This window comes from Juglans microcarpa x Juglans regia, chromosome 7D, assembly GCF_004785595.1.
Source record: "Juglans microcarpa x Juglans regia isolate MS1-56 chromosome 7D, Jm3101_v1.0, whole genome shotgun sequence".
NCBI lineage: Eukaryota > Viridiplantae > Streptophyta > Magnoliopsida > Fagales > Juglandaceae > Juglans > Juglans microcarpa x Juglans regia.
In genome coordinates this window covers 13883817-13904396 of record NC_054606.1, presented here as the reverse complement: position 1 = coordinate 13904396, position 20580 = coordinate 13883817, and the positions used below count along the sequence as shown (strand labels likewise).

Sequence of the window (20580 nt, the reverse complement as noted above, 5' to 3'; positions counted from 1 at the left end):
ATCTGGGACCTTAATTTTTGGGATTTGCACTGCACTCGGGGCGTTCATCTCTGCTGGTTTGAGATGATGTCAATATATATACGTGGTACTATCCTCTGTTAGGTTCTTGAGAAAATAATTATAACTGGAAATGTTATTATGTCATTTGAATTTGTTCTTTTACTTTGATCACTTATGTATTTATTTTTTTAATTTTTTATTTAATAATTAAAAAATAATTTTTAATGTATTGATATATATTTTTTATTTTTTAAAAAATTTTAAATATATTAAAAAAATATTTAAATTTGTGCCAGGTTGCAAGGGTCTTGCAGGGCGGCCCAGCACTACTCTAATCCTAAATCTATTAAGTGGTTGAATGTGAATCATCATAAATGAATAATTCAGATCTACGTCACCAGATTCTAGCGATCTCAATCAGCAAAACCTGCACAATAAATTGCAGTTTTTAAGAATACAGGGAATCCACGAGTCATCTCAAATCTAAATATCTGGTTTCATTTCATTATTATTAATTTTTTTAAATTTTTATATAAAATATAATAAATAATTTAATTTTTTAAATTAAATAATATATTTTTTAATTTTTAATTTTTATCTAAAATTATCTTATCTTATATTACTATCTAACGGGATTAAGGAACGGGATTAAGGAAAAGAATGTTAAAATAAAATAAAACTGCACCATTTTTTTAAAATAATGATAATTATCAGATACTTTCTGGTAATTGTTCTTTTTTTTTTTTTTTTTTCCTACAAAACTAATGATATAATGCAGTAAGATATTTTGAATGATTATGACGAGTAACAGAGCCAGGGAACCAAATACCGAAGAATCAAAACATCTCATCCAAGTAATTTGGCTAACTTAGGTTTGTCTTTTTGTCCCACACAGAAGAAAGATAAGAAAATAGAGAAAAAAAAAAATGCCCATTAGCAATTATATATAACTTTTGACTAGACTGCAATATTGCTTTAAATCTCAGATTTATTTCTAGTCACATCGCTTGAGTTTGAAATCAAAATTTAGGTCATGTCTGTGATTTTTTGGCAGATTCATTAATATATGTATGTGTATGAGTGCATCTCAGATGTCATTTAGATTCGAAGATGAATTGAGATGAATTATAAATAATAATAAGATAAATTATAAATAATAGTGAAATTTATAAGTTAAAATTACTGAATAGTAATAAGATAAATTTAAATAAATTAAGATGAATTGTGAATACAAACGAGACAATCATGCACGAGAATATTAGATAATCAACAAGTGGTTGAAGTACACATGGGCTATTATTTTGGTCTTTTGGAAAAGCAAAAGCCACATATGAAAGGAGCCTTTAAGAGGCAATTTTCCATTCACCATGGTCACTTTTTTCTTTTCCCATCATAGCAGAGAGCAAGAAAGTCATGGGCCATGGCCTTTCTCTGTCGTCTGTGGAATAGATTGCAGAAACCCCCTGCGTAAGTTTCAGCCATGGGTGCTTTTCTTCAACCAAATTATTATTATTACTGTTTTTTTTGTTGGACTAAATTTAGTAGTTTTGGTGTGTTGCCATTATGATAAGAGAGTTGAATACGTATTGCCATGTATTACATTTTAGAGAGATTTTATTTACAGTTTTGAGTGGAACACTGCATGTGTAGTTTTATTTATAAAGAAAAAAAATATCATTTTAAAAAAGATATTATTGTAATTTTAAATTTTTTTAAACATAATTGTATAAACTTGTATGAGCAGTCTCCAAATGAAGATTATATATAGACTAACTCGACATTATATCACATGAAAAATGATAGTTGGTCAATGAGTTTTACCTCAAAGTTATTGTTCGGATATTTTTTTTTTCTTTTAAGAAGTGACTATCAGTAAAGTGTTATATTTTTTTATTTTTAAAACAATATTTGAAAAAAAAAAAGAAAAAGAAAAAGTACAATTACACAATGGTAAGTTTGAGAAAGCAAACTCATCAAGTTGGGTAGCAGCACCTATTATATTGCATGATATTATTTTGTTGGGAAATGAAGGGCAAATCTTTTAAGTGATGGCTAATATTTGTGAAATATTTATTTGATATTGGATTAATTTTCCCATAAAGCAAACCATAGGAACTATTTAAGCATTTTTAACCCCTTTTTTAAAATTTATCGTTGATATTTACAACCAATGTTCTGAAACTGACTTGAATAGCACAGAACAGAGCAAAACATTATAACGACATCCTAAACATGCTCAAATTGATGGATCAAATCAAGAGGATACCCAAAGAGCACAAGAAGTATAGTCAACATACATATATATAAATACATACATCGTAGTTTTCTATAGAAGTCAAAAAGAAAACGAATCCCATGAACAGCCAACACACCAAAACCAAGCTTTGACACACTAGATAACTTTCTGATGACGGCAGGCTCATGCCATGATGACACAGGAGAAATTCTCTACGCATGGACGAGAAGTACTGCTCGCCTTCTCAAAAGCCACATCACTTGTGCCTAAAAACTCTTTTATTTTTTATTTTTTGTTATTTTTATGAGCACTTGGGCCTAAAAACTCTAATCTACATTGTTTCCCATGTATTTTGATAATAACAAAGGTACGAAGAGGGTGAGAAATCTTGAATATATATGCTATCAATACTCTTGATGAGAAGTTAATAAATTGGTTTGGTATCAATTTTCTTCACAGACGTTATCTAAATGGGGCCATAATTAAGATACAGTTTTAAGATATGCAAATCTCATGTATTATATTTTTAAAAAAATGGGATCACCATAAAATTTTTTTTAATGTAAGTCATATATTCTTTCGAAATTTGCACACTCTTCCATTAGATGTCTTAGGGCCCGTTTGTTTTCAGAGATGAGATGAGATGAGATGAGATTAAAGTTAAAAAGTTAAATAAAATAATGTTAGAATATATTTTTTAATATTATTTTTGTTTTGGGATTTGAAAAAGTTGAATTTTTTATTTTATTTTTTGTGAGGATTTGAAAAAGTTGTAATGATGAAGTGAGATAAGATGAGATGAGATGTTTTTCGAAAACAAACAAAGCCTTAGTCAATTGCCTAGGCCCCTAGTGGAAGAAGGCCTCCCAAACAATCGGTTTTTTTTTTAACAATACTCAATTAAAAAAAAATCATTAACTCAATGAGAGAACCTCAAAAGTATCAAATATATATTATGTCATTATTAGGTCTTTGTATAATGCTTTAAAGAGGCAATGACCAACTTTTTTCCAAATGTGTAGGTTGTTTATATAGAACTTTATTGACACTAATGATGCTTCTAAGAGTCTAAAGCACATCTTGTAAAACTGAATTTGATCTCTCTAAATCGAAAATTTTCTAATAAGTCGATTATTAGTTAAAAAGGTGGTATAAAATCTTAATTAGTAATTTTAATTCGCAAAATGATAGGAAATGTTTTAAATAAATATGTAATGTAAAAAATAACATTAAAATAATTATATTTTTATTTTTTATTTTTTTAAATCTCAAAATTTTAACCTTATGCCCTCGAAACTATTGAGCTGCCCTGGTAATGGGTACCTTAAGAACTGCACTTGGAGCGGGAGCATTATTTTTCTTTCGAAGAGAAAGATTGAAATGAATGTTACAAATTTCACCTATACCTTTGAGATTTAAAAAAAAAAAAAAAAATCTTATAATTTCATTCCTAGACATCACTTAAATACAAAAAACTTTTTAATCTTAAATTTTCAACTTTCATTTTATCATTACCTAACCATTATTCAAACACAAAAATCAATACAACTTTTACAAACTTCAAATAAAAAATTATATTAAAAATTATCTTCAAATAATGTTTAAATTAATAATATTTTTATTCAACTTTTTTCTCTCTTCTTTTCCAAAATCTAATAAAATATCTTCACTTAAATTATTTCACTACTATTCTCAAAATTCTAAAATACTCCAAGCGTCGACCCAAACATATATATCCTTAGTGCCATTTGTTCAACTTCACATACATATAATTAATTAGCTTCTTTTCTTCTAAAAAAAAAGAGTTGTTATTAGCATGATAGTATCACCCTTTTCATTAGCATAAGCTAAGCTTTAGTACTACGTTTTCTAGTTGTGCCGCAGCCAGAGCGTACATACGCGAGAGAAAGCAAATGAACTCCTTTGTGGTCCGTGCTGGAAATTGGGAGAGCGAGCTCTCTGTATAGAAATTAGGTTTGATGAGAATATTCTGCTTTATATACCCTTTTAACTTTCCTATTTCCTATTGTTTGAGTGAGATTTTCTCTATTATTTCCCGTTTTGATGCATCTTTATAGGGATCTGACTTTCCAAGATTTTTGTGACAATAATGTACTCATGACTTCCCCTTCCTTGTTAGTGCATTAATATTAACGATCACTCACTCACTCTACTGCTTTTTCTTTTTTAACTTTTGGAAAGCATTGATGAGTTAACTCACTACATGACTTACAGTGAGGCTTTGCTGGCACTGATACCTGACGAGGAAGAAAAGATACATCATGTCTTAGATAAAACAAAAAAGAAAGTAAAAAAAGCCTTACGTTCAAAGATAGGTTGGCAAATTAGGAGGAGAGGAAAAGGGGTACCACTGGAAAAGAGATAGGAATTTTCGGAGAAAGGAGATATGAGAGAATGTAGAGTACTGCTCAAGTGATAATGGACTTACTTTCGAAGGACTTTTATTTTATGGGAAGAAGAGAAAAAAAGAAAAGAAAAAAAAGTAAGTAGTAAAAAGTATATGCCCGATCGAGGTTTATGCATGGCACCTTTTCAAAATAGTCGACCTAGGGCTTCCCGGGTAGTGGGTAAGGATAGGTTACCTTTTATTTTGTTTTTTCAGTTCCATCCTTTAATTTTCCTTTTTGTGTTTTACAAGTTTATATATATATATATATATATATATATATATATATATATATATATTTACAAGTTTTTATAATTTGATATGATAATTAAATCGAGCTGAGTATATATAAATTATGAATGACCTGGTGATCTATAAAGTTTGTGCTAATTAATTTGAAACCCTAAAAGCACTGTCAATTAAAAGAAAAAGAAATGGAGCTATCACAAAGAAGCTTTTTTTTTTTTTTTAATAAACTGTGAATACTTGGAGAATAAGATGATAGATGAAATTTTTGAAAATAATAATAAGATAATTTATGAATAATAATGAAATAGATTGAGTTAACTTTATAATACTTTTTTTTTAGCTCCTCTCGGATCTCTGAAATTATAATTTCCACCTCCGAAATACCACTATTAATTGTTTTTAAAATTTACACACAAATGTTCAAACTTTTGGTGACTGTTAAGATTAATGTGGCGCATGTTTTATTTTTCATCAATTTGAATGCTAAAATCTTAACCCAAAGTGTAAATTCTCAAATCTTAATAGTTTAAGGTACAGTTTGAAAAAATGATAAAATAGGCCCTAATTTATTAAGAATTGGAAGAAAGGTTTTAATTTAGCTTATTGGCCCAATAATTTATTTAAAACCCATCGATATTTAGTAGATGATTTGGGGTCCTTTAGATTTTTACAAGGCTACAACCCAATTTTCTATAGTTGGGATAAGAGAATTCTCAGCGGGCTTTATAGAGACCCCTTAGGATGTTTATTAGTGAAATTGGTCCTCTTAGATTGGATGTACTATTGAACGCATGGGCTCGTTATTTTGTGCAAGCCCATCTCTCTGTCATTGTCCGTCCCTCAAAGTTCCTAGTCCTTTCCTTCAGCAAGCACGCCTTCTTCCTCTCCCTCTCTCAAGCGCACTTTAGTTTTCTCCGCACCACCGTAAGCCAGCCTTTTCCATTTTTTTTTTTTTTCCCAAGACCACACTGACTGGAGGCCCAGCCATAAATAAGTAACGGCTGCACTCTCTCTCATGTCCTCTATTATATGCACAACAAGCCCATCCATGCGCTCCCAGCCTTTCATGCCATTAAGGCCCGGTTTTGATACAAAAGACATTCTAATTCATCTTATTTAATTATTATAATTTTTTTAATTTTTTATACAAAATATAATTAACAATTTAATTTTTAAAATTCTAAAATAATAATAATAATATTAAAAAATAATATCATAATAATATTTTATTCAATTTTAATTTTAATTCATCTCATCTCAACTTACTATCCCAACCTTCCTAAACATCTCTTTCCATGTTGCCCCGTCCAACCCACGATAAGCCCAAAAATTTGCACCGAAAACCATTGTTCCTCTCTCTCTCTCTCTCTCTCGGTTCAATTCTGCACTGCCCTGAGTAAACGCACGGCTAGCCCTGCATATCTCCGCTTCTGTCCAACACACTCTCCTCTATTTCTCTCTCTAACCTCTCTAACTCAAGATCCCTCTCAAAGCTCTCTCTGTGTATCAGACCAGCTAGCCAGCTTTGATGTTGTTGGAAGCAAACATCATATGCACGCTGTGAACAACCCAGCAACAAGGGTCCTCTTCTGTAATCCAAACCGATGGTCGATCGTTTATACTCTCTCTAGATAATTTTCTACAGTCTTTTTCTCTCTTGATGAAGTGGTTAAATGGTCATATATTGGTCTGAGCGGGGTTGTTACGCCAGCTATTCACGCGTTGAATTAATGTGCATGAGGGTGCAACTCACGTACGGATCATAGGGATGTTTTAGGCAAAGAATACTATTCATTATATTTTTGTCATCGTACTCCCGTCATCTTCTAATATGATATAGATAATTAACATGAGAGGGTAAGAAAATAATAATTAAGAGAATGGTATAGAATTTTCTTTCAATAATAAGGGTAGACATTTTAGAAAGAAAAAATCTAAATGGAAGCTTCACACCACCGCATACCTTCATCTAATCAAAATGTGAACTATCATTTTTGCCCTCCTATTTAAATACACACTGACACAACTTCTTCTCCCCCTTTCCCCATCTCCTTCTCCCCTTTCTTCTTGTTCTTCTTCACGTCCTTGCTCATTCTCCTCCTTTTCTCAACTTTCTGTATTTTGTGATAAATGTTGTCATTTTTATTCTAATTTCTTTTTTACATCATTTAGCACTGCAACTCTCCATCTTCCAAAGATTTGGAGTTTTTTCATTTTCCTCCCTTGAGCCTACTGACAAGGTATATGTGTGTATTGTAGAGAATAACGGTGCTTCTAGGAATGCAGAGGCCACAAATACAAGTGGAGATACTAAACATTCCAATTTTGCTGAAGATTCAAGTTCTACACAGAGTAAAGCCACTGATCAGACAAAAGAATCAGGTCCTATTTTGGATACGCACTCTACTATAGTCGAGTCTATCAAAATGAGAAAATGTATTATTAAATGAATCGTGTTTTCTGATTTAGATTTCAAGACCAAGGAGGAGCTGTCCTTGGATGATTTGTTTAAACTAGTGGTAGAGACGAAGAACATTGAAGGAAAAGGAGATAGTACGTAGGAGGAGAAGAGAAGGAAAAGTAGTTCTATTTGCTTTGTGAAGATGGGTTTTCATTTGTTTAGGTTTTACAATTTTTTTCCCACCCCACTGTTGTGGTGTGGATGGTGTCGGGATATGTTAAATATTAAGGCTTCTGTGTAGTAAAACCCTTTTAAAAAAGATAAAATATTTGTAATTAGTTGGTACAGGACCCCTAGTTGAATTTTGGATGGATATGTTGATTAACAGTGTTATGTTAAACAAACATAACGCTAAAGTCAAGGGTGGAATGCGTATATGAATATAGGTTGTCATGTTTTATAATTGTTAGAAGATAAAATAAAATAGACAAGGATATGGAGAAGAGAGAATGAGGGAGAGAGAATTTAAGAGCTATAGTTTTGCTATTTTCAATTGTTCTTGAGTACCTATGTTATGTTCCTATTTATAGGTGAATAAGGCTAGAGAAAGAATGAAAATTCTATAAATCAATAATACTGATTGATTTACACAATAAAATAAATATGGTAGAGAATAACTCATATTACCATACATACTATAATATTATGAATATATTCTATAATAAGTATGATAATATTCTAACATCTCCCTCAAATTCAGGATGACGTCAACTCAGGATGATGATGAAGATGTCATCTTAAGTTTGTAAATAAAATCATATTGCAGGCCAAGTGGATGAGACTTGGAGATTTGATTGACGACTTGACGAAATGTGTATTTGCTGAGCATGGCACAAATACGAGATTGATGATGAAAAGAATGGCATCGGTATGTTAACTGCGTAGGAAGCCTTTGAAAGACAGGTGGTGAACGAAAAAGAACACCAAATAACATATTGAACATCAAATAACACATTGAATATGAGATTTATCATGATCAACGATCTGTTAAGTGCATAGGAAGCCTCTAGAGAATGTCTGTGAACGGAAAAAAAACTAACTAACAAGTTGAATATGAGACTTATCACGAACGACGATTCATTAGATGCATAGGAAGTTTCTAGAGAACGTGTCGTGAACGGAAAAGAACACCAAATAATTTGTTGAATATGAGACTTATCACAATAGAAAAAAATTGCAAGAAACACTAGGAAATCGATGGCTCTTATGACAGAGAACTCAACAGTCAATTGGTGGTCTGATATAAGAAAAACCAAATTGAAAAAAGGACATAGTTGAGAAAATTTTTTGAGAGGTAAAACTAGCAGAAGAACTTTAAAAGAAATAGTCCACAGAATCGAGTATGGCGTTAGCTAATGGCTCTGATAATATGTAAAAAATAAAATTAAATAAAAAAAGAGATTGAGAAAAGAGAATGAGGGCAAGAGAACTTGAGGACTACATCTTTGTTATTCTCAATTGTTCTTGAGTACATACCATATGTCCCTATTTATAAGTCAATGAGGTTAATGAAAGAATAGAAATACAATAAATTAATGATATTAATTGATATTGATTGATTTATAGAATAAACTAAATATGGTTGAGAATAACTTGTATTACCATATATATTAGAATATTATGAATATAGCCTATAATAAGTATGGCAATATTCTAACAATAACAAGATAAATTACGAATTAAGTATTATGGGTCAAAGGTTGTAACTAGGTTGCATGAATTTTATTTTAAAACAAGGGAAGGTGTTTTGGAGTGATGTGTGTTTGATATGATGTTATGAGAAGATGATTACCATGATTATTATAAAACCATTTAAGGATGTGTCCCAGTTTAATTATTGAGAAATGCTAGATGAGAAAGAAATGTATTTCTTAACGTTTAAGAAAAATAAAAATAAAAATGCACCAATCGGTGCATTCTATCGATAGACCTCTTGGTCTCCATAGAAGCACCCTTAATTATTATGGGTCATGGGTAATATTATGGACTGCTTATATGATACAAGTTAAGTACTTAGGATTATAATTAATGATGTATGTTTATAAGATGGTTGATGTTGAATATAGGAAAGAAGGAAAATGTATTAAGAATTGAGCATGATATCAAGTCATGAGTGAGATAGAAATTAAAGGAAATAGACAAATTATAATGTATGAAATGGATTGAATGTGTTTGAACTGTTTATATATATATATACACACTATCACTAATATGAAATGAATGAAAAATAAAGATACAAAATAAAACAAAGAAACAGATAAATAATGAATGAATGATTGCATGAAATAAATAATTAAAATGGAGCTTGGAGATATACATATATCATAGAGTGACAGATGATAGTACCAGATTAGCTCATTAGTAGTGTACCTAGTGATAACTATTCTAGTAAGGGTAGGTTCTTACCCTCTAGCTAGTGGAAGAATCAGGATCACAAGAGTTGCTAACCTTAATATATAATATTTAATAGTGTGCAGTGACCATTGACAATTTAAAACAAACGAATGTATAAGGCCTAATGAGATTTAATGTGATTGTGAATGTTATTGTATGATTGAAAACCTATCTTCTTATAGGTTTTACAGTATCAGTTAGTTATTATTGGGTATTTAATTTTATTTTATTTTATTGTGTGAATGTCCCAAATAATGATTAATGCGAGGATAAAACTGCAAGAAAGGACATGGCTATGGGAGAAGAGGTAGAGGCTTAAAACATTTACAAGGACTTATTATTTTAATTATTATTAGGTTGTTTTCTTTGCACACGAAATTTGAGAAATTCTAGTTAGTATTTTAGTATAATGTCTTTTAATTTTTAATAAATTATGTTTGGAATCTTTTATACTTGTGCTTAAGACAAGTTCTAGAGGTTAGTAGCATTCCAGTCCTTATGTTTTCTAGAATTAACCTCATTATGGTCCCTAGATAGAAGGGTTTTTACATACACATACATATATCTAACCATTGGTTAAGTGAACACTAGAATTTTATGAAAATTTGGACAACCACACGTGCTTTATGCTATTTCAGATCTGGCCATTGTGCAATTTTTTTAAAATTAGCACTTCATGTTGTAACAAGTTTTGAATTAACATCATCTGTCACATATTTTTTTTTCCCTCCTATGATAAGTTTTGGATTAACCTCATCTATTACAAATTCCATCCATCTTAGTTAACAAAAGACGCGTGTTAGACATCATTCCACCAGCCACCATGTGGCTCAATTCGGCCAACCTATGGTGGCCTAGGTGTCAGACACCCTGCAAGTTGGCCAAGAAAATGTCTACCACTTGGTGACAGTTTAAAATGTAACGTTTTCGTCAGTGTGAGCAGTGATGATAAAATTCATGATAAAGTAATTTCTCTTTTAGATGAACAACACTAGCCTTTGAACCAAGATGGATTTGACATGTCTTGATGGTAAACCCATTTGGCATCTGTCTACATATAAGCAATGAATCTGAACACAAGTTTTGTAAAGGAAAAATACAACAACGAAAGCAATGGAATTCTTAATTATGTGGTTTGCAAGCTTGTGGAGCATAATGCTTCATTATAAGTCATTAATTAGGATTAAAAAATCAAGAAAATATTCTATTAGGATTTTGAATTGAAAGATATGGTTGAGGTGATTTATGTGATTGGAATAAAAATATTCTTAGATTGATCACATGATTTGTTAAGGTTAGCTCGAAAGCGATATATTGAAACAATCTTAAAGAGATTTTGTATGGAAAGTTGTTTGGCTAGTATTATCTCATGTAAGAAAGAGGATAGATTAAGTTTAATACAATGTCAACAAAATAAATAAGGATGACAATGAATAAGGATGCAATGTCAACAAAGTGCTCACGGTTGTTGCTCGCCCTTCGTGAGGAGCACTTTGCTCGGGGGTGCGAATACTTTTGTTCAGTTAAGTGCAAGTTATGTTGCTCTTCAAGAGATGAGCTTTGTTGCTTGGCCCGGGGTTCAAGATCTCTTTGCTTGCCTTGAGGGAAAGGAGCTCCCATGTGATCCGAGCAACTTGATTGAGGGTTGGATACGTGCTAGGGAGGTCGAATCTTATGCTTGGTAGCCGAGCACATGATGCGAGCAAGTTACGTCACCTTCATTGTAACAACCTGCCAGAAATTCAAAGGATGAATATCTTTAGACTTTAGGAACCTTGTCAAAACTCGAAATTTTTCACGAATTGACCAATCACGTAAGTTTTGGTCTATCAACAAAGGTAGTGTTACCATTTTCTATGAGGCCAAAAATACGATTTTTATTTATTTGAGGTAGTTAGAAATGTTAGAATAAGATATGGTCTGAGCCATTGGAATTAGAGGAATATTTAGGATTTATGGCGCAATAAACCCATTGTCAGTTCTTGAATGAAACACTTGTGCGAAAATGCGTTTTGATTATTTCGCGGCACTTCGGAACCAAAATTTGATAAATTATTTGCACCCTAAGGCTAGTATGTATATTTAGAATTTTGTAGTGTATAGTTTATTTTCACATTTCAAAGTGAATAGTAACATCAATATTAGCACCATGTGCAGTGTTTTCAAAATTATAAGGTCGAATGTCCAAATTAGGTTAGAGAAATTTTATTTGGACACTTGAAAAGATCTTAACCACACTTGGTGAATGATATTAGACACTTGGCACCAAGAGGAACTATGAGATGAAAATGTGAAGGAAATTAAGGTGTAAGATCATGCCACCTAAACAAAACCATATTCCATCTAACCATCCAATTTGTGCCAAACTAAATAGGATTTCAATCCTAGTAAAATCTCAAATACTTGGAATCAAATTGAAAGCCCAAAAGTTTGGTTAAAACCAAAATCCTAAACAGTTTCCCCAACTCCAAATTTGCTTCCAAACCCTAAATGGACCCGGTTAGTAGCTTAGTGTTTAATCACTCGATTAAATTATTTTCACATGCTATTAACTAATCAAATTTATGTTATGACATCATTATTAAATCCTATAAACCTTGGAAATTTTATTGGGTCAAGAAAAATTGGATTTGGGCTTGATAGCAACTCAAACTCTTTTTAAACCCCAAATTGAAACCCATTCAATTAAGGCCCATTAAGGTCTACGAAATTGAGCCACCTTTGCAAGGCTTGTGGAGGAAGTTTTCACCTGCTTTGGCTGACCAAACTCTGCCCAAAATAGCCCAATTTATATTTGATTTGAAGGCCAAAGCCACCTCACTCAACAAGTCTCACACGGCAGCTCTAGGCAGCATTCCATGGGCGAGTTTTGTCCAATGTTTTGGGTTGACACAACCATCACTCAAGGTCATTCACAGCCAGCCTCTCATCACCCCTCATTTGTGTAAGAAGGCTTCCAATCCATTTCCCTTTTATTTCATGCATTTTCAACACTTTTCTTGGAGAGAAACCTAACGGTTCTCTTGGACAGTGTTTCTAAGTCACTTTGCATGCCTCTTTTGAAACTTTTGTAAGTATTATCTTATGAAATTTCATTAATAAGAGTTGTTCAAATTTGAGTCTAGTTTTTATAGTCATTTGGCTGGTAACAAGTTATTTTAACAATGGAAATGTCGTTTTGGGTGATAAACTGGTCTATGCTTGTTATTTTGATGTTTTTGACCAAGTTATTGGAAATCTCTTGGTTTGAAATTTTTATAGAGTATAGTTAACATGTTTATATAAAAGTCTTATGATGAGTCATTGTATGTTATAAGCTTTTGATGAAATTGTTTCTTAGATCTAAAAAGTTGGAAACTAGAAGGAGTAAAACAGTTTATGTTTTGTGAAAATTTGGATCTTTTATGGTAACATCATGTTTTAATGGCTTTGATATTTTTATATGATAATCCTAAGTCTTTGATCTACATGTTAGGATGTTATTTTGAAGTTTTTTGATTTTTTTTAAAGATGTGATTTTTTATACATGAAGAGACTCTGTTAGGTCACAAATTTGAAGTTTTCGGGTGTATGGATGTTTTGTTGAAAATATAACCATGTGATTTTGAGTTTAATGCCTATATCTACTTTAGGACATTTTTTTAAACCATTTGATGTTGTTGGTTTGTAATTTTTGTCATGGTATGTTTCAGATCAAGTGGTTTGATCAAAACCAAATTTCGAGAAAATTTATTTTTGGTGAAGTGTTGAAGCCAAGTACTTCTAGATGAATTTTGTGAATTTTAGTGATTTTTACTTGATGATTCAAAACATGTTAGTCCTTAGGAGTATGTTAAGAACATATTAGAAGAAAGTTTTTGAAATTTTGGAGTTCTTAGAGATGTTTTAAAAAAAGGCAAAACCTTGAGATTCAATGGTTATATTTTAGTTAAAAAATTTGGAACTTTTTGTTTTAAAGATTTCTGTTTGGGTTAATTATACTTTGTTTCATTGAACTTTCACTCAATTCATTATAAAGATGTAATTTTCATTTAATTTATTATCATTGAGCATATAAAATATAAAATAATATATGCTATCAATTAATAATAAATTATTAATCATGAACCATATATAAAATTATTTTATACCTAAGTTACAAGTAAGTATGAATAATCTATGTACACAATAGAATTATTTGATATTTATTAACCATATATAAATTATTTAATGATTTATAATTTATTATTAATTGATAGCATATATTATTTTATATTTTATATAGTCAATGATAATAAATTAGATGAAAATTACATATTTAAAATAAATGTTATGCACATGGGCAACACGTGCAGTGAATTTCTATTAGATTTAACGCTGTTGGTAGATGAAATGGGGGACTGGAAAATTTAGAAAGTTCGAGGGTTTACTTTAATGCAATTATTAGTTCTAGAAGCACATTGTGAATTGAGTAAAAATTTAAGAGTGTAAAGTGTAATTAACCCTTTGTGTTTTTATGAAGTGTATTTTTATTGGATGTTTCAGTATACTTTTTAGACATAGGATGTGATCATCCATGTAGCAATATTTTGGTTTTAAACATGAGGAATGAGGTTGATAGAATTGCAACAAAATCAAAGGGATTTTGCATTTGAAGGTTTCGACCTTAGTGTGTTTGTGATAGTTGTGATATGTTTTAAATTTTTCTAATTAGATATTTGGATTTAGGCGAAAAACTTACATTTAATGGTAAGTTTTAGAGTTAGGATGTAACGCCCCGTTCGCGGAGGTCCGGAGAGTTAACTCTTCATATCTAAAATCAACTTAAATAACACAACTATAAAATCCAGAAAATCCCATAAAATGTTAATCCATTTAATCAATCCAAATATCTAAGTTCCTCTATGGGGACAATAAAGAGAATCTCAATAACATAAATTAAAAACTCTCCAAAACTCGAAATTATCCTTAACTCATCAAATCAAAATACCTGAAAAAAATAAAATCAGTTCACTAACTACGACTCTCAAATAAGCACTTGTACCCTCAGCCACTTATTTCACTTCGATCATCACACCTTGTTAAAACTTCCTATTCTAGTTCTCCAGCTGAACCATCAAAATTATCTGAAAAAATATATGGAGATAAGGGATGAGTTATCAACAACTCAGTAAGCAGAGGATATATACTAGTGTGTAAACATGAGCATTTACAGATTTCAGAATGCAGAAAAAAAATATTTTCTTTTAAAATGAAGAATCAGAATAACATTTTCATAATGCAGCGTCAGAACATGTTATCAAAAATATCAGAGCGAAAGTTCGAAAATATTCATAATCAAAATCCCTTTGGCATAGCATAAACTGAAACATCACATCTTATCTTATCATATCAGAACAAATACTATGTTTAACTCCCGTGGTAGGGTTGGGCAAATCCCGGTAGCTAACCGAGCAGAAACAGAATGTAAATCTTCCCCTTATCATTCTCGGAGCCCCGAGTGTGCACATAGGAAAGACCACGCAGAAAACCACTTTGTTTCCAAAGTGGGTGCACCAGAAATAGAAAAATTAGTACCAACCCGAACAGAGGCCACAGTTTTACACCCGTGGTGAGGTCAGAACGGAACAGAAATAGAAACAGAATGTTATGCCAGAGGTTTTCATAAATCACATCAGATCATATCAGAGTACCGAAAATTTTCAGAACAGAACAAAATTATATCACAATATAATTTATGCACAAAATTTCATATTCGCTCGCTTTTTCAAAGTTCAGAAACAGAATGTCAAAAATAAGCTTATGTCTACACCAGTCATGATAGAAATTAATTTCTTCTTAAACAGAATCTCATGAGTAATGCAGAACAATTAACTGAAGTAGTTCAAATTTCTTTTCATAATCAAATATGTATATTTTCCAAAAATAACCTCAGCTCATTTTATTTTAAATGCAAAGTCTAGCATAGGAACCCCGCTTACCTGGACTTCTTAGCTTTTCGAAAATTTCCTCAAAATGCCGAACAAATATTAATCTTCACCTATAACATAATCACGTAATTTTCATAAATTTTCAATCGAATACGTATTTTAATATTTAAACTTAAGATGCTAAAATAACTTATTTTAATTCCTCGGAAACCTAAATTCACGAATTCCTAAAAATGTTAACACTTCTCAAATTCCAACTAAATCTCTGACTAAAGTATTAACTCTAACTTATTTACTAGCAAAAAATCAAACTATCGGATTTAATACTGCATAACATAATTATGCCAAAATTTCCTTTTAAGTTATACATAAAAAATTATTTAACAAACTATATCATAATAAAATTACAACATTATCACTTACTTTTGAAAGAGGCTTTACTTAAAAATAAATTTAGCTTATTAATATCAGTTCTGTAAACATGGAAAATTTAGAGTTTACAAATACATATCAAAGTTTAAAACACAATAATGTAACTTGTAATTTAAAGGTAACAAGGAAATTTTTATTTATTAGACTGACTATGCAATAGCTTCTCTAATACTTCATTTGAAAACATGATCAAAGATATAACGGTAATAACATCTGTCCTATTAGGTTACAGACTTACCCACATATATATATATATATATACACACACACACTACCCTTTAAGTCATCAACCCGAAAAATAAAGGAAGTGGAGTGCGGACTCCCGACTAAAACCGAGCTGTACGTGGAGGGGCAAGGCACGATGGCTGGGCTGGAGGAACTATGGTGGTGCTGCTTGGCGCCGAGGAGGGCATGCATTGACGAGGCGACCTATGCTGGGTGGCGAAAGCAAGAGAGGTAGAGAGAGCACGGAAAGTACGAGATGAGAGAGAGAGAGAGAGCAACCGAGAGGGAACGAATATGGAGGGTTTGGGCTCACTGATCTGCGCAGGGTGACGGGGATGTTAGTTTTTATGGTGCTTTCCGGTGCAAAAAGGTGTTAGTTTTGTAGTGGCTTACGGTGGAGATTAGTAAATGCTCTGTTTTTGGTGCAGGAAGCAGAGGCTTTTCCGTGAGGTGGGGGGCTCATGGTTTTGTGTGGCTGAGCAGCGGCTAAGCAGATGTGTTACTGCGCAACGTTGGGAGTGGGTGAGCCGTGGCAGGTGGCACCAAGGAGTTGGGGTGGCTGCAAGAGTGGCTCTGTTTCGGATGTCTAAAACAGGGATTTCCGTGGCTTACAGAGGTGGTGTTTACACGGAGAGGGTGGTGGCGCACTGCTTGAGTGATGGACTTTAGGAGGCGGAGGCACCGGCGCGAACTGTGTTTGGTGGAGGTTTATGGTGGTAAGGTTGATGAGCACAGAACCGAGAAGGCGGAGAGGCAGTGAACGAAAGAAAGTGAAACGTGGGTTGCGTCGATTACGTACGGGCAGTGAACGTAACAACGCAGTCTCTCTAAGCAAGGCCAATGAGTGTTCATAAATATGATGCGAAAATCCTAGAGATAAGAGAGACGTGTGTGTGGATGAAAGGCTGAGTTGTGTGTGTGCTTGCAAGCCGTGGACGAGAGGGGGGGAACAGAAAAATAAAAACGGAAAGAAAGGATATAAACATGCGTGAAAAAAATCTGACGTGTGAAGAAAATAATACAAAATAAAATGAACCAAATAAATAAATAAATAAATAAAATAAAACAAAATAAATAAATAACAAAGAAAAAAATTGAGCTTGATTGGATTCGGGAGTTACATTCTCCCCCCTAAAAAAAATTTCGTCCTCGAAATTTGTTAGTACCACAAGCAAAGCCTAAATATTTATCCGCTACAACCATTCCATGCTTACCCCAACAGTCAATTATATTGTCGAACTTAATTAGTATTCCGGAATTGTCGAACCTAATATTCTAATTTCTAACCCTCCAATATTATCGATCGTCTTCTTCCATATTTTCTCTAGCCATACGCGGAACATAAACCTCCCTAATGCAATTGAAGACCCAAAAAAAAAAATAATTCCAAAATCTCCACCTAATATAAAACCTCAATAAATAACGAAATAAACTCTCAAATTATTACTCACCAAAACCACGTTTCCGTTGCTCACTCTAACAACTTATAGTCCTAAAAACATTGAATCTCATACATCGGAAAAGAACTAACCTCCACATTTAACCAGTTCGCATTTTTTTGTCAACTAACTAACAAAGAACTCCTAAAACAATATAGTATAATCAAAAGTTCCTAGCTTAAGTCCTGAATAACCTCGAGTCACAAATTTCAAATCCTTTGGAAATCTACTCTCAACCAAACTTCAAAATTCTAAGCTACGCGATTAAAACAATTCCAAGCAAGTGTGATTAATCTCAACTCAAATAAAAGGATTTCAAGGAGAAATAGAGTGAGGTACCTGTGATCTCATTGTTGTCGTTCTCAGCATCTTCAGATGTCAGTGCGAACACTCGGGCCAGTCCCATTCTACATTGATTATTTCCCTGATTCGCTTGTTGGGAAACTGGATGTGGGTTAGGCTTCTTGTTGTCTGTCAGCAGCAAAGGGCATTCCCTGATAAGATGTCCGTTCTTACCGCATCGAAAACACGCCCCCATTTCCCTTCTGCACTCTCCAATATATGCACGATTACAAAACTTACAAAGGCTGTTCGATTGATTTCCATGCATTTGCTTTTGCCCCGAGCTGCTCCCACCATTTCTCTTTTTCCACGACCCTTGATCCATCACAGATTGAGACCCATGTGGCGCAGTCCTCTTCCTCTGTTCTAGTAGTGTTGCGCCTCTTTGAAGACTCCGCTCAAAGACTGTGGCCTTATTCACCAACTCTGAAAAGTTCCAGATTTGAAAGCCCACAATTCGTTTATAAATCTTTTCATTCAACCCTTGTTCAAACTTACGAGCCTTCTTCTCCTCATAAGGGATCAAATATGCAGCAAAACGTGATAACTCGATAAATCTAGCTGCGTACTGGTGTACTGTCAAAACTCCCTATACCAAGTTAGCGAACTCCATAGCCTTGTCATCTCGGACTGAGGTTCGGAAAAAGCATTCCAGAAAGATTTGCTTGAAGTGCACCCAATGGACTATTTCCGTCCCTTCCGCTTCTCTGATGGTTCTTTCAGAAATCCACCATCTTTTTGCTTCTCCCGTTAGTTTGAAAGCAGAGTATAGAACCTTCTGTTTGTCCGTGCAATTTATAACACGGAGTATCTCCTCAATATCTTGGATCAAGTCTTCTGCTAAGGTTGCGTCTCCCCGACCATCGAAAGTGGGAGGATGCATTCGATTAAACTATTCTAAGGTGCATCCCCATTCATCATTTGTCGCATTCATACCCGACACACTTCTTTCCCGACGACGAGGTGGCATCCTGACAACTTGGATTATTAAAAAAATATATATATTACAAGAATAAAGGGTTTGTACAAATTAAGCAAATGATGATAATAGTAAAAAAAAATATAAGTACATATAAAAATTGTTCAAGCAACAGTAGTAACTCTATATAACTCCAGACTCTAAACCTTCCATCCTGTCAAAAGCCTTATAAGCGGTCCAGAAATCCGAAACGAACCTCAATTAACATGAACAACTCAAAATATCTATAAAAATCCTACTCTTCAAATTCCATAAGGTATCTTGCCTAACACCTGAAACTTCTAATACCCTAAGTACCGATAAAGATCACCTCCTACAGTCCACAATGTCCACACCACAACTCTAAAAATTTCTTCCTAAACCCACAGATATCTAAACCTTCAAGGTTTATAGTATGCAGAATTCAAACCTGTCTCTGATACCAACTGTAACGCCCCGTTCCCGGAGGTCCAGAGAGTTAACTCTTCATATCTAAAATCAACTTAAATAACACAACTATAAAATCCAGAAAATCCCATAAAATGTTAATCCATTTAATCAATCCAAATATCTAACTTTCTCTATGGGGACAATAAAAAGAATCTCAACAACATAAATTAAAAACTCTCCAAAACTTGAAATTATCCTTAACTCATCAAATCAAAATACCCGAAAAAAAATAAAATCAGTTCACTAACTACGACTCTCAAATAAGCACTTGTACCCTCAGGCACTTATTCCACTTCGATCATCACACCTTGCTAAACTTCCTACTTTTGTTCTCCAGCTGAACCATCAAAATTATCTAAAAAAATATATGGAGATAAGGGGTGAGTTATCAACAACTCAATAAGCAGAGGACATATACTAGTGTGTAAACATGAGCATTTACAGAATTCAGAATGCAGAAACAAAATATTTTCTTTCAAAATGCAGAATCAGAATAACATTTTCATAATGCAGCGTCAGAACATGTTATTAAAAATATCAGAGCGAAAGTTCAAAAATATTCATAATTAAAATCTCTTTGGCATAGCATAAACTGAAACATCACATCTTATCTTATCATATCAGAACAAATACTATGTTTAACCCCCGTGGTAGGGTTGTACAAATCCCGGTAGCTAACCGAGCAGAAACAGAATGTGAATCTTCCCCTTATCATTCTTGGAGCCCCGAGTGTGCACATAGGAAAGACCACGCAGAAAACCACTTTGTTTCCAAAGTGGGTGCACCAGAAATAGAAAAGTTAGTACCAACCCGAACAGAGGCCACAGTTTTACACCCGTGGTGAGGTCAGAACGGAACAGAAATAGAAACCGAATGTTATGCCAGAGGTTTTCATAAATCACATCAGATCATATCAGAGTACCGAAAATCTTTAGAACAGAACAAAATTATATCACAACATAATTTATGCACAAAATTTCATATTCGCTCGCTTTTTCAAAGTTCAGAAACAGAATGTCAAAAATAAGCTCATGTCTATACCAGTCATGACAGAAATTAATTTCTTCTTAAACAGAAT

General features: G+C 32.9%; 1 protein-coding gene across 1 annotated transcript; it reads right to left on the bottom strand.

The window, feature by feature from the left end:
- Window positions 1–18047: 18047 nt before the first annotated feature.
- Window positions 18048–18977, bottom strand: LOC121238145. Its single transcript, XM_041134986.1, has 2 exons — window positions 18690–18977; window positions 18048–18605 (listed from the first exon to the last, which is right to left on the bottom strand). The coding sequence occupies exons 1-2, from the start codon at window positions 18975–18977 to the stop codon at window positions 18048–18050; spliced, it is 846 nt and encodes a 281-aa protein (XP_040990920.1).
- Between the last annotated feature and the right edge of the window lie 1603 nt (window positions 18978–20580).